At 34.4% G+C, this 13,843-nt stretch overlaps 1 protein-coding gene across 1 annotated transcript in view; it reads left to right on the plus strand.

Moving 5' to 3' along the window:
* Nucleotides 1-3,928: 3,928 nt before the first annotated feature.
* LOC106088385 (solute carrier organic anion transporter family member 4A1) overlaps nt 3,929-13,843 on the plus strand; it is a 158,214-nt gene continuing 148,299 nt past the window's right edge. The window contains exon 1 of the mRNA XM_059365314.1: nt 3,929-4,250. Within this exon, the coding sequence (XP_059221297.1) occupies nt 4,064-4,250 (187 nt within the window). The 5' untranslated portion in view covers nt 3,929-4,063. The remainder of the gene's footprint in view (nt 4,251-13,843) is intronic.

Here is a 13,843-nt window from a genome sequence, read left to right on the forward strand (position 1 = left end):
GTTTCGTCGGCTTTTTCCGATTTTAGCTTTTCAAGAGTTTATTTAATGAAATCTTTTAACAGAGACGCATTTAAAATATTTTGTTATGTTTTGTTACGTTAATAGTTTTTACTCACATATGTTTACATTTGCATTATTCTCTTAATTTATTAAAAAACCGGACATCACGACACATTAATAATAAAAAAAAAATAAATAAATAAAATGTAAAATATTGCAACGAAAAATAAAAAACTAATATCACAGAACTATGTTTACGCTCTAAACTATTGCAACGGAATACTGTAACTTTGTATTATCTTTGTCCTTTTTCGTGTTCATCGACATGTAAGTAGCCTTAGTATTTCCTGCTCATCCTGTTTTTTGAATATTCCCAAGAGGTCGTCCACGTATTTCGTTAAAAACTTGATTTCTATATTTCGGCTTCTTAGTTCCCCCAACACTTCGTCCAAAAGTGTATCTAGCACAATGTTAGCTATAATCGGTGGGAGGGGGTTGCCTATTGGCATACAATATGTTTGATGGTAAATCTTTTCCTCGTATTTAAAATAGTTGTTTTCTATGAGACAGAAGTGCAAGATTTTGAAGAATCTCGTCATCTTAGTGTGTTCCTTGAGATGTTCCCACTTACTCATGATGTTTTTTATAGCCATGTAAATAATGATTTCACGTCAAATGATACAAGTATATCGTCATTTTCCAATATCATGTCCCTTATTAGATTTTTTGAATATCACGCCCCTTATTCGAATTATTGACGTTTTATAATGAAGATGTTAGTGCTTTTAATATATTACCGATGAATTTCGATAAATTGTAGCACGATACTTTCGTTGAAGAAGAAATAGGTCTTAGAGGTACATTGTCCTTGTGTATTTTCGGCAAACCATAAAGTTGTGGAGCCAATGCTCAATTGCAAACTAACTTCGATGTTTCCCATTTCGTTATGTTATAATTCTTATACAGTCCTTGTACGATGTTATTGTTCGTTCTTTCTAATTTAATTGTAGGATCCTCCCTGACAGTCTTGTACGTGTTCTGCCACTACCACTGTTTTATTACCTTTATCGGCCGTCGTTATCGTAAATTCCAAGCATTAATTTTTCTGTATTTCTTGAATTATTTCTGAAGTCCGAAATCCTATTTGCCCTAGTTATGTCCTTCTCGGTGTCCTCTTTTATCGTCTGTATCCATTGCTCAATATCTGCAATCAGTGGAACTGGGCCGAAATTGTTTTTGCACACAGGAATAGCGAATTTGTTTCCCAATGATAGGATCCATATATTGCATATATTAAGTTCTATATTTGTGTAGTTTGTAAACCAGTCCTCCTTAAGTTTAAACCCGAATTTCAAAACCTCTCTGCTTTTAGTTTTTTGTTTTTGCAATTGTGTGTTTGTCCAACCTTAGATTTGATATTGCTATATCTAGTCCATTGCTCTTGTGTAAATTTATATAGTTCCGTTTCGTTCAGAGTATTTTTGATTTTTCCCTCAATGTTGCCAATCTCTTCCCTTACTGCTTTGATGATGATATGACTCTCCCGTATTTCTACGTTAAGTAATTTGGTGTGGAAGTTTCGTTGTATTCTCTCAGCCTGTTGATTCGTCTGTGTTGATCTGAATAAGTTAGAAATATGTCTAGTCGAATTTTTAATGTGTGTTGGTGTTATGCCTTTTTGTTTACATTGAAGGAGAAAGTTCAATCTTTCTGTTTGTTTGTCTAGTCTATTTATTGTTTTGCTAACAAGTGAATCGAGGTTAAAGAGTGATGGGTTAAACGATTTCCTATCGAAACAATTTTTATTTGAAAAATTTTCATGAAGATTTTGGCTTAAAAAAATTTAATTACTTTTTTTAAAATCTTTCTCAAAAAACGTATCTTTTGAAAAAGTTACATTGCGTTTCGGTCTTTAAAGAAAATTTCATTAAAATTTTTTTTCTATAAAAATAAATATTTTTAAGGAAAATTTTGTTCTTTGAAATGTTATTACTGAAATATTTTATTAAAATTTTGTCTACAGAAATTTTTATTGAAATTAAGTTTTTGAAAAATTTAATTAAAATGTCTTCTTTAGAAAAAATTTCGTTTTGTTATTCCAACTGTGTCCAGATTAGACCAATGGTTCTTGTTTCTATTTAGAGTAGAAAATCAAAATAAAAAGACTTAAAAGAGTTTAGGCAAAATGTAGTGTCGCAAAATGCATTGAGCAGGCACAAAAAAGTTTATTCGAATTTTGGCTTTATAAAATAATATCGAAGTAGGACCAAAACTGCACAGAAGATTGTCTTTAGAGAATTTTTCACCGATGATGGCTTAGAAGAAATGTTACATATATAATATATATAAAAATCTTGTCTTTAGCAAATAATTAATAAAATTTTTGTTTTAGAAGCAATTTTAATAAAATGTTTACTATTTGAAAACAGCAGAAAATGTTTACTGTTTTATCAACAAATTACTGCCGTCCCATTTTCAGCTGACTTTCTGTTGTTAAAGTAAACATTTTTGCTGTTTTCACAAACAAATTTCTCTGAGTTTGCGCTCTTAAAGTAGCGGTCACCCACTCTGAATTTCGATAGTAAATTTTTATGAGTTGCAGACTTGTTTGTTCGTTTGCTTTACCACCATGATGGAAATGTTAAGTTTACTGAAAAAATAAACAGTGGCACTTCGATGATTAGTGTATGAGTGCGTTCACAAGGTTTATTTGACAGCGCTTTAAATGAAATCTGTCAAATATTCCTATTTCAAATCTATATTAAGTTTTGTGAATTCTGGTGCAAGTAGTTATATGTTTTGCTTTAAGTATTTTTGTTTTATAAGAACCATACATGTTTTTAATGCCATTTAAGGTTGTTACACAAAATGTGTAACTTTTAAAAACTTTCTGCATTATAATCGTACAACAACAAACACGTTGAAAGTTATTCTAATTTGTGCAGCATCTTGTTGCCTACCATTATTGTTGTGGAAATAGTTTAGAGTGCACTATTTATTCGTTTATTCAGCAGCACGCCGTGCCCACAATTTGCTATCGGCCCCTTTAAAATTAAACTATAATTTCTAAAACAATTGTAATGGTCCAATTCTTTACAATAAAGAAGATCAGAGAATGAATACAATTCATCAATTGTTGATTCTAGCAGTCATTGCACGAATTTGACGCACCTTGTTGTTATCATGGAATTAAGTATAAGTCGCTACAATTATAAGCTCTTCAGCTGGTGATGAGGACAATAACGTGAGTACGAATGCATGCGTAAGATAAATTCATTCACACTTAAATGTTCAGTCAGCAAGAAAAAAAGCCGGCATACAAATTTTATTTTTCATTTCTTCTCAACAAAATTCCCACCTACTTATGCAGCGATGAGGATTCATTGTTCTATTGATGCTGTGCCTTTGCTTATGTGTGTGGGTGAAGTAAATGCGAATTAAATGGGGTGAATAGTTCGGATTGTGGTACTTTTCGGTGGGTGGTGGTGAGTTTCAAGCACTTTCTCTCATTTCAACACCCACATATAATAACATACCCACATAACAGAGCCGTAGCCAAGCGTCTGTTAGCAGAGATATGTGCTTGCTAACTGCTTCAATGAATATTATACATTAAGCTCGCCACTCGTATTCTGTACAGGATGGCAAGCCCCCTTGTGTGGGTGTGGGGGTGTTCAACACAATCCACGACGATGCTGATTCGTGTAGATCTTCCAAACATAACACATAATAACTGAATGTAAGAGTGGCATGTAAGAGTGTCATTCGCTCGTATACGAGACGAGATGGAACTTTAAAGGAATTCAATGACATGGCCATCATTCAGTTACATTTGGCGCGTCGTCGAAAGAAGTTCGGGCTTGTGTGTCCGCGATGAGTTCTGGTTTGTTGTTGGTATCGTTGTGAATTTTTGATGTGTAACGTAAATTCGTGCTTAAATTGAAAATGTTTTAACGTTGTGGGCTTCAGTTGTTAAATGGCATAAATAAATCAAATAACTACGAATTTTTTTTAAGTGTTTGCCAAGTGTAATTAATTGAGAGTGGCGATAAAACTCAAAGTAATGGATAACAACAACGATTTAAATCAAGTGCAAACGCCTTCGACCGTAGATCGCAGCTCAGCTTCAACTGAAACATTTATGGATTCCCAACGTTTTGGATGGTGCCGCTTTAAGCCCAAGTGCCTGCAGAGGTTTTGCACTGCTAAATGGGCTTTATTTTGGCTATGTTGGGGAGGTGCAATGCAAGGTATGTAAATCGCCTGAAAGTTCGAAAATAAACTCATGTCCGGAGAACTATCAATTTATTAAAAGAAAATAAATAAACACAATTGGGAACAGTAATACACGGATTTCAACTAAATTGAAAGTAAGAACTTTCTATATATAAACCCATTAAAGCAAAAAGCTCTCCAGTACAATTTATTTATTCATTACTTTTTTGGAATTAAATGACGACAAATAAGCGATTTAAAAAAATATTTTGTATATAAAAGCGTAAACTAATATAGGTCAATCTGCTTCACATTTATCATAATTTGCACGAGCAAAATTTGGGATTTGTTTCCATCAGCCGGAAAAATAAAATAAAAAAATTAAAACTAGTGACGTACCATAATATATAGTTAATTTTTCTTTATTTCATTTACCTGCCGTGCTTGCTTGCTTTTTTAGATGTTCTTTACTATACGGTTTTCCAAAATATTCATATAAATGAGTACGTGCGTAAGAAATGAAAACATCCGATAAAGAGGACACTATGCACTAAAGGGTTAAAACGAGGAAAGTGCTAAGATTTATTTCAGACTGGTCAACACGACTTTTGTTTTCTTTGATTTTGTAAGATTTTCTATTTCAAATTGGGGCTCGTTATTTCTAAATACGGCAACAAGTTTTCTCCAACAGTCCTTGTTTTTAAGAAATAACTTAGAGCCAAAATTTACAACTTATACACTGAAAAATTTTGTCCTAAATGATGAAAGTAAATGCTCTTAATTTTTACGAGTTTTTGTTTAGTTTCAAAAATTACGCCTTAAACACAACAATTTTGTACCCTTAAAATAGTATGTTTAATCTTTAAAATCTCGTCCTTGACATAAAGATGCATATGTTTAAGCTAAATTTATGGTGCGTTATATTGCAGTATATTAACTTTAAGATAAAGAAATTACCTATAAATTGTAGGAGACTGCACGACTTTGATTAAAAGTCAAAAATAGCATTGACATTAGTAAGAATTTTTCGCAACTTTGTTTTTAAGATTGAAAAACACTTAAACAAACGTCAAGTTTTTATTAAATTTTAAGATATTATCCTTGTTATGAGGCGTATTTCCAGATTTATTAAATTATGCCTTATTATGGGGTCTAATTTAATAAATATGTAAATTCGGAGACGAATCCCAATATAATTCAAAATATGAAGTAAGTCTCTTTGCAATTAAAAAAATTCTCATTCCAATATTATTCAAAATATGAAGTAAGTCTCTTTGCAATTAAAAAAATTCTCATTCAAAAATGGGTATATAATGAATAAGTCATACTTGACATGAAAACTATTAATTGTGGATGTTGCTGCCGTATATTTCTGATTTCATGCGAATGTATATATATAAATCTAATTTCAAAGAATAAATCGATGGATAGGTTAATGCGGGCTTTAGGCTTCTAGGAGCTTAACAAGTTAAAATTGTAGATCGATTTGGGTACGGAATTGTAAACAAAATAAATAAATAGTTCGAAATATACCATATCAAAGATACTTTTTTGATAGTTCTATTCCATTCGAATTTGTTTTAGCATTAAAAATTTCCTAAAAATCTCCAATAAAAAAATGAAGATTTTGAAAGTTTTAGGACGCCTTTGGCACTTTTCTTCAAGCGTTTATTTGACTCCATAAAATATCAGGTAAATCACATTTTTTGGGGTTTCTTTTATTTCTCTCCAATTAACATTTTACGCCGTAGAATACCAGGTAAAAGCATAATTTGGATTTTTTTTTTCATTTCGCTCAAATGCTTCCGATCCCGTAATAAGCAAAATTGGCATTTACAGGCCTTTGATAGGAAAGGGATAGGGTTTCAACCAGAAAAAATTAATAGCGGTGGTTGTCTCATTAATACTAGCGACATTTGTTAGATCAGTCATGTTAAACTTCTGTACATTTTGGTTTCGCTCAGCGGAAAACTATTCTGACTCAGCTACAAACACGAGTTCCCTTATTATTGACCTAAAAACTGGACAGTGGACAGCATTCATTTGAATAAGAGAAAAATATCGTTCTCTAATGAGATGTATATAAGAAAATTTGCAATTTACAAGAGCTTTTTCGGTTGTTGTTCATACACATTCTATTAAGGAACAGCTGGAAGATTTCTCTCATATCAATAAATTCTATCCGATACAAGATTAAGTTCAATGATCGGCGATCTCTTATTTATTGACGAGTGCGAACGTCTTGCCGCAGACCGATAGCACTCTAGGAGCGAAGTTTTCACCTCAGATTTCAAAAGGTAAATACCTTACTAGTGTCGCCAGCAGTAGGAGGGGATATCCACCGCAGAACATTTTTTGACGTTCTCGCCGAGAATTGAACCCAGGCTTTCAACGTTAAAGGCACACATGCTTACATCTGAGATACGATGGACCTAATATTTAAAAAGTATTATTTAATAAAATAAGTAAATAAAAAATTACTAAAAAATATAAACATTATTAAAAAATAAAATATATGTAAATAATTCAGATTTCATATTATTTACAAACAATTTTTACAAAAAAATTTAATACACTAAAAATACTTAATCGTTTGCCATGCTTATTCGTCGCTACAAATAGTTCGAAACGAAAAATTAATAAAGTACCTATTACGGCCAGAAACGAAATTAATGGTTTTGACTCAAAAATTGGCAAATGAAACTGAAATAATTCAAAATACTTTATTAATAGAAAGGTATTAAACGACCATTAAAAGTGCTATTAGGATAGGTTAGGTTGGAAAGAGGGTGCAGACATTAACACGCCCCATGCCACTATGGGCATACACCTAAGCCAGTAATCGGCTTGTTATGAGTTCTAAAAACTATAAAAGTGACCTCAAAAAAGAAAATTGTAAGTTAGTAATTCCGTGCTACTTACAAAAAGTGCTATTAGCTTTTCTGAACAGCATTTGCTTCAGTAGCTTCTCAAAAATTGCTTATTTTTCGTTTTAATAATTCAAAAAAGTGCAAATACCAATATTTAATAAAATATTATAAAACATTTGTCGTTGACAAAATAATAGCATGTTTGTTTTCCGATTAGACAGTGACCTGTCATGACAGACACAATGACGGAGATGTCTGTTCTAGCCAGTGACAGCAAAGCGGTAGGCCTCTTGCAGTCTAAAACAGGCCACATAGTTTTGGAATGCTCACAGCCTCGTCTTTGTGACCATCTATCACTCGTTGTCCTTCGGGCCTGGTCCATGTCGCTAGAGGCATGCCCACAGGTTCCAGATCCTCTAGAATGTGTAAGATAGTTCCTAGTTTCGCAAGTTCGTCCGCCAGTTGCCATTTTATCTTAGCCATTTCACATTCCACTTCCATAATTGCAAGGATCTCCGCTTGATACACACTGCAGTGGTTGGGTAACCTTTTCGATGTGACCAGTTCTAGGACTTTAGAGTACACCCCAAAGACCAAAGTCGTTTAGTTTGGAACCATCCGCAAAGAAGTCTATGTAACTTCTGTTATCAGGGATATCATAGTTCCAATCGGTTCAATCAGGAATAGTGGAACAGCACTTTTTATCAAAAAGCCGCTCAGACCAAAGAGAAAGCTCCCTTAAGCCTCACGGCAGTAGTCGCAGCAATTTGTCTAGCCACAATGTCCAGAGGCAATATATGTAGCATAAAATTCAGGGCATCAGATGGTGTCGTCCTCAGTGCGGTTGTGATGCACAAAGAAGCTATCCTTTGGATCCGGTTAAGTACTGAGCAGTAGGTGGACTTTTGAAGCGCCGTCCACCAGATCACAACACCATATAGCATGATAGGTCTGATAACTGCAGTATATACCCATTGCATGACATTTGGTTTAAACCACCAATGTTTGCCAATGGCTCTCTTGCAGGTGTATAGGGCAAGAGTTGCCTTTCTTGCCCTTTCCACGGATTTATACCCAGACCACTTTCGGTAGCCTACTTTCCTGTGGATAATAACAACCGATGAATGTATACCAGTGACAACCTCTTCTGGCGCCACGTTGTCCGTTGAAGAATTTCCCGGGAAATGAGTGTCAACGAGTAGTTCTAGTGTTTCCTCTCTAGACATTGTCCATACATGTTCCGACTTTTGAATATACCCCACCGTAATAGGACTCGAGAACAGAATCTCCTTATCCTAGTGGCCTCAGATGTATCCTCCCCAGAGCCGCAGAATTCTACCCAGGATTTGTTCTGAGCCTTCCTCAGCTCGTCCTTATAATTTCTTAGCTCAGCCTTATAGATGTGCTAATCATATGGAGCTCTTGTGGCTTTCGCTATGTTGAAGAGTTTTCTGCAGTATTTCCTTAGACCAACCAGCTCTGTAGTCCACTATGGCGTTTGCTGTTTGCCCCTTGGCTTGGCACTAAGACATGCTGAAGCGCGCGAATCATTCATGGCCTTCGTGATCCGCCTGACCATTATGTGTATATCCTGTGCAGTTGCCACCTCCTTCCTTGTCTAGAAGGGATAGACGTGCAGAATTTGTGCCGAAATTTATCCCAATCCGCCTTTCTTCCGTTTAGTCGAGGGACCACTTCTGCAGTATTTTCTCCAAGGATGAAACATATATAAAGATGATCAGAGAATCTGTGGTCTTCCAACACTTCCCAGTCGCATATTCTTAAGCTTATATCTCCCGATACAAAGGTAATATCTAGTACCTCCTGCCTTTTCCTTGTAATAAGGTTCGGTTTGTCCCCTTTATTACAAATCTCCAGATTGCAACTTATAATATATTCAATAAGCAGCTCACCCATTTTGTTGGCATTCGAACTCCCCATATCTGGTGATGTGCATTAGCATCACTTCCTACAATGAGGCTCTTCTTCCTTGCAGCAGCATCTCTGAATTGTGTGCCATACATATGGAAGCCAGCCAGAAATGAGACATGTTTATTTCAAGGCTGGATTCTACTAAATCTTCAGTGCTTAGCGACGGAAGAAGAAAATCATTTAGACTACTCTTTGCAAGAGAGACACAGTCTCTGTGTCTCCTATTCTCCGTACCCTTGAGTAGTTTAAATCCCGGAATTCTTAGTCCACGAAGTATTCCCCACACACCCATGGTCTCTGGATAAGAACCACGTCAAATCTCTCTGCCATTAGGAGGACTTTTGTGCCGCCGAAGCGGCTTTACAATGGTGGAGAATTAGCTGTAGAAACCGGACCATGGTCAGGATTCAGAATTTCCACCACTGTTGCGTTAGCCTCGTCTTCTGATTCCGCCAGGAGTTCATCCTCACTATATTCGTTAGATCTTGTCATGATGAGCTTCCGTGAGCATCCAGGGGCAGGTGAGAAAGCTGTGGAGCCACTATTCCTCAGGTCACTGGACACTTGTGGTGTGGACGATTCCTCCTTAGATGCTTTACTTGCTGCTGCTGTCGAAGGGCTTTTTGAGTTGCTTCCTTCCCCTCTGACGCAAACCTTGAACCCAGTCCAACCGGATGGCCCACCCACACAGGGCTTGTCGGGTCCCGTTTCTATGTCATCTCTGCTGTCTCGATTGTGGCAGGGGGATTTTCAGTCTTCTGCAATCGACATTGTGTTAAACAATTTCGTAAGAAATGATTTAAAATGTACATCTTGTTTATTTTATTTACAGCGGTCAAAAAAAGTATTCATCATTCAATGTTTTTTTTTTAATAAGTCTACAAAAGACAATTGGAATAAAAACATATTAAACTAATGATGCAGTAGTGCTTGTGTGATATATGTGTACACAATTTCATTGTTTTTAAAGAAAAAAATAGTATTTATTGGAACAAAAAGGGCCATTTTACAGCTGAACACAAAAAATTAAACAAAAAAAGTATTCATCATTGCAAAAAAACAAAAAAATAAATAACATAATTTAAAAAAAATTAATACTTTGTTATTCGACCACCGCGTCTTATAACTTCTTTTAAACGGTTTGGCATCGATTGGACTAATTTAGCGGTTATATTTTGGTCTATATTAGTCCATTCCTCCATTATCACCTGTTGCATTTGACTCTTGCTCGAAAAATTGCGCGTTCTCAATTTGCGTTCGAGATGTTCCCAAAGATGTTCAATTGGGTTCAAGTCGGGACTTTGAGGAGGAGTTTTAATGACTTTGGGGCAGTTATACAGCATCCACATCTTGGTATTTAAAGCAGAATGTTTGGGGTCATTATCTTGATAATATTGAAAGTTATTACCAAGCCCAAGTTTTACAGCACTATCTTTTAAATTCCTTTTTAAAATGTCAATGTAATACTTATGATCCATTACTCCATTAATAATTTCAAGATTTCCCGCTCCTGAAGCCGCCATACACCCCCAAACCATTAAACCACCTCCACCATGTTTTACAGTAGCAACTGTGTTTCGTTCTTCAAGCTCTGTATTTGGTTTTCTGTACACTATGACCTTTCCATCGCACCCAAAAAGATTAAACTTGCTCTCGTCTGCAAAAATGACTGTTTTCCAAAATGATTCGGGCTGTTTTACATACATTTTTGCGAAGTTTAGCCTTTTCACTCGGTTTATTTTATTTATAAAGAAAGGGCTTCTTACGTGCAGTTCTTCCTCTGTAACTATGCCTTTTGAGTGTATTTCGAATTGTTTGTGTAGTAACTTCCTTCCCTAAATATTCCATAGTGTTTTTACGAAGAATGGTCGCATTTGTCTTCGGAGTTTTCTGAACTTGCCGCACTAGCCAACGCACATCTCCAACTGAAAGTGCTTTTGGTCGACCAGATCTTGGTTTATTGTCAACAGTTTTCGTTTCTGTCCACTTTCTGATGATGGATTGTATAGTAGATCGTGGTCTATTTAATATTTCACTGATAGTTTTTTGAGTTAAACCATTCCTGTGGTGTTTTATTATCAAAACTTTTACCTCATCAGAAACCTCGTTTTGCTTACGACCCATTTTGACAAAAACTATATTTTCAATGAAATTAAATATTTGCTGTCAAGGGCAAAGCCTCCTTTACTAAATAAAACAGAAAAGGGGGATTCCCAAATAATATTTGAATTTGACTTTGATGATAGCACATCAATGATGAATACTTTTTTGTTCTGTTTTTGGTGTTATTATATAAAATTGCATTTTTTGCGCTAATTAAATTTATTTTTTGAATTTATTTTAAAACATATTACGAAAAATAAACTATTGCATAAAACTGCATTATTTGTTTACTTTAAATTTTCTTCAATTACCCAAAATAAGTGAATTTATTATCAATTTTTCTAATGATGAATACTTTTTTTGACCGCTGTATGTCTGCACAAAAAATGTCTTATAAAACGCAGTGGTTGTGTAAAGGCATATTCAGAAATCCGAATAAAAAAAGCATAAAATATTTCCGAATTAACAAAGTCTACAAAATGAAAAAAAGTCAACAAAATAAATGAAACAAAGTAGTATGTATGTACTGTAAAAACAAGTAAAACTTTTTACCTTAATTATCCGATAAACGCTTCTAGCCCCGAATTATTAGGATTATCGTTGATAAACTGTATTTAAATGTAAATGGCTGTTATTTTGTATAATTTTTTGTATTTTGTAGGTATTAGCAAAAACATAAAATTTTATAAGCTTTTCACCTTCACATCAAATGAGGCATTTTGACCAGCTAGGCAAAATATGTGAAAAAAATTTGGTCTTTCATTCAACTCGAAAAGAACGATGTATTTTCAAAATCGTAAAAAAGCTTGAAAGGGATAATTAAAATATCAACTCATCCTTAACATATATATCAAGATGTTTATGTAAATAAATATATAAATAAGAGTGGAAAGTGAATTGCAAGCATAACACTATTCTCTTAGTTTGACTAAAGAATACATGGAATATATCATATTTCATTTTTGGACAAAGACCAATAAAATAATTTAACTCACTAATCAAAGAAAAAAGCATTTTAAATGTTAAGTAATTTTACCTAGAAAGCAGCAGCCTTATTATCAAACCGATCGGGTTTCTTTTAAGGAAATTTATTTTTTTCCTTTAAAATACTAACTAATATTGACTTATTTTGTATATTTACTTACTTTAACTGGCTTTGACAGAACATTAGTTCCACTAGCCGAACGTAGAATAGCGTTCCAAGTGCCTGGATTTTCCGGCTCATTCTTCATTCTCTGACACCAAGTTTCGAGGTGTCTCAAACCACTTGATCTTTCCATCGGCTTTTGGTCGTCCCGGATTGCGTGTACCACCGTATTTACCTTCAAAAGACTTCTTTGCTGGAGCTTCTTCATCCATTCTGACAAAATTACCTAGCCAACGCAGCCGTTGTATTTTGATACGTGTAACTATGATATCGTCGTTATACTGCTCATACAGCTCCTGGTTCATACGACGCCTATATTCTCCATTAACGCATACTGGTCCATATATTTTAAGAAGAATCTTTCTCCCAAATACACCAAGCATTGCCTCATCTGCTTTTACAAGTACCCATGCCTTGGAACCATATACCGGAGTAAAGCTTGAGACAAGGTGTTTCAGTCTCCGACTTATCACAAATCCACAGCCAAATTCCCCACAGTCCCTTTTTTACTATTCCTTTGTTTCTCATAGTTATTCTCATAGCTTTCCGAGGGCGGGTTACTGGTCGAACGCCCCAACTGCATCCTGCATTCTTTTAAATACAGCGTCCTTTTATTAAGTTGCGGCCAACATTAATCCATTTTTTTTGTATTGAGTTGAGGGACAAATATCGTTAATTCAAGTCTGCATTCAAGCCTTGAGTTTCAAATGCAAAAAACCTTAACGTCAGTATTCATTTCTTTGTCTTATGGATTCATGCATTTTTTATTTGAAAACGCCGTGTACTTGGTTTATATCCACACCATGCAACTTGTTTATAAGTTGCATATCTTTGGCTCGAAATTATTACCAAAAACTTCATATTAAGGACAAAATCTTTAAGTTTGAGTAAACTTTTTTTAGTGTAGTGCTATCATTAGTACCGTAGCTGGAGATGTCGAGTTTGATGATCAGTTTAACAGTTTATAAACACAAAGGTCGAAAAAAAACATATCGTCGAAATAAAAAGCATTTAAAATTAGTTGTCTAAATCTTGACAGTATCATGTTCTACACTGAATAATGCGATAGCATTATGTAGTAAAAATTTGACCCAAAATGGGTATACAAATTTTATTACGCTTTATGAAATTTTTTTCTTCTGTTTTGAAAATTGGTAAACTACGGGAATTTATTGTATTTCAAAGAAATTGTTATTAGTTCATCTACTTAAAATGGGTATGGAAATTTTCTAAAATTGTTTGTTTATATCGAGTTTAAAAAAATTTAATTCACAATCATAAATACTCCCGGAAGGGAAAATTACATCATTAACTGTAATCTGTGACCATACTAAAAAATTTTTGTATGGAAAAAAATGTTTGTAGCTAATTTTTACTGAAGCACATTACCATTGATTTAAAAAACAAAATAAAAAGAGACATGAATTTTAAGGATATTTTTCTTAACTGCCGGTAAAACATATTCCCTTTTACAGTCGGAATTTATTAAATATGTTTTATTTACATTTTTGGGCAAGCTAGTGCATGCTAAAAACGAATAGCTGTGTGTGAATTGGCGTGTAAACATGTATGCATA

This window comes from Stomoxys calcitrans, chromosome 3, assembly GCF_963082655.1.
Source record: "Stomoxys calcitrans chromosome 3, idStoCalc2.1, whole genome shotgun sequence".
NCBI classification, from domain to species: domain Eukaryota; kingdom Metazoa; phylum Arthropoda; class Insecta; order Diptera; family Muscidae; genus Stomoxys; species Stomoxys calcitrans.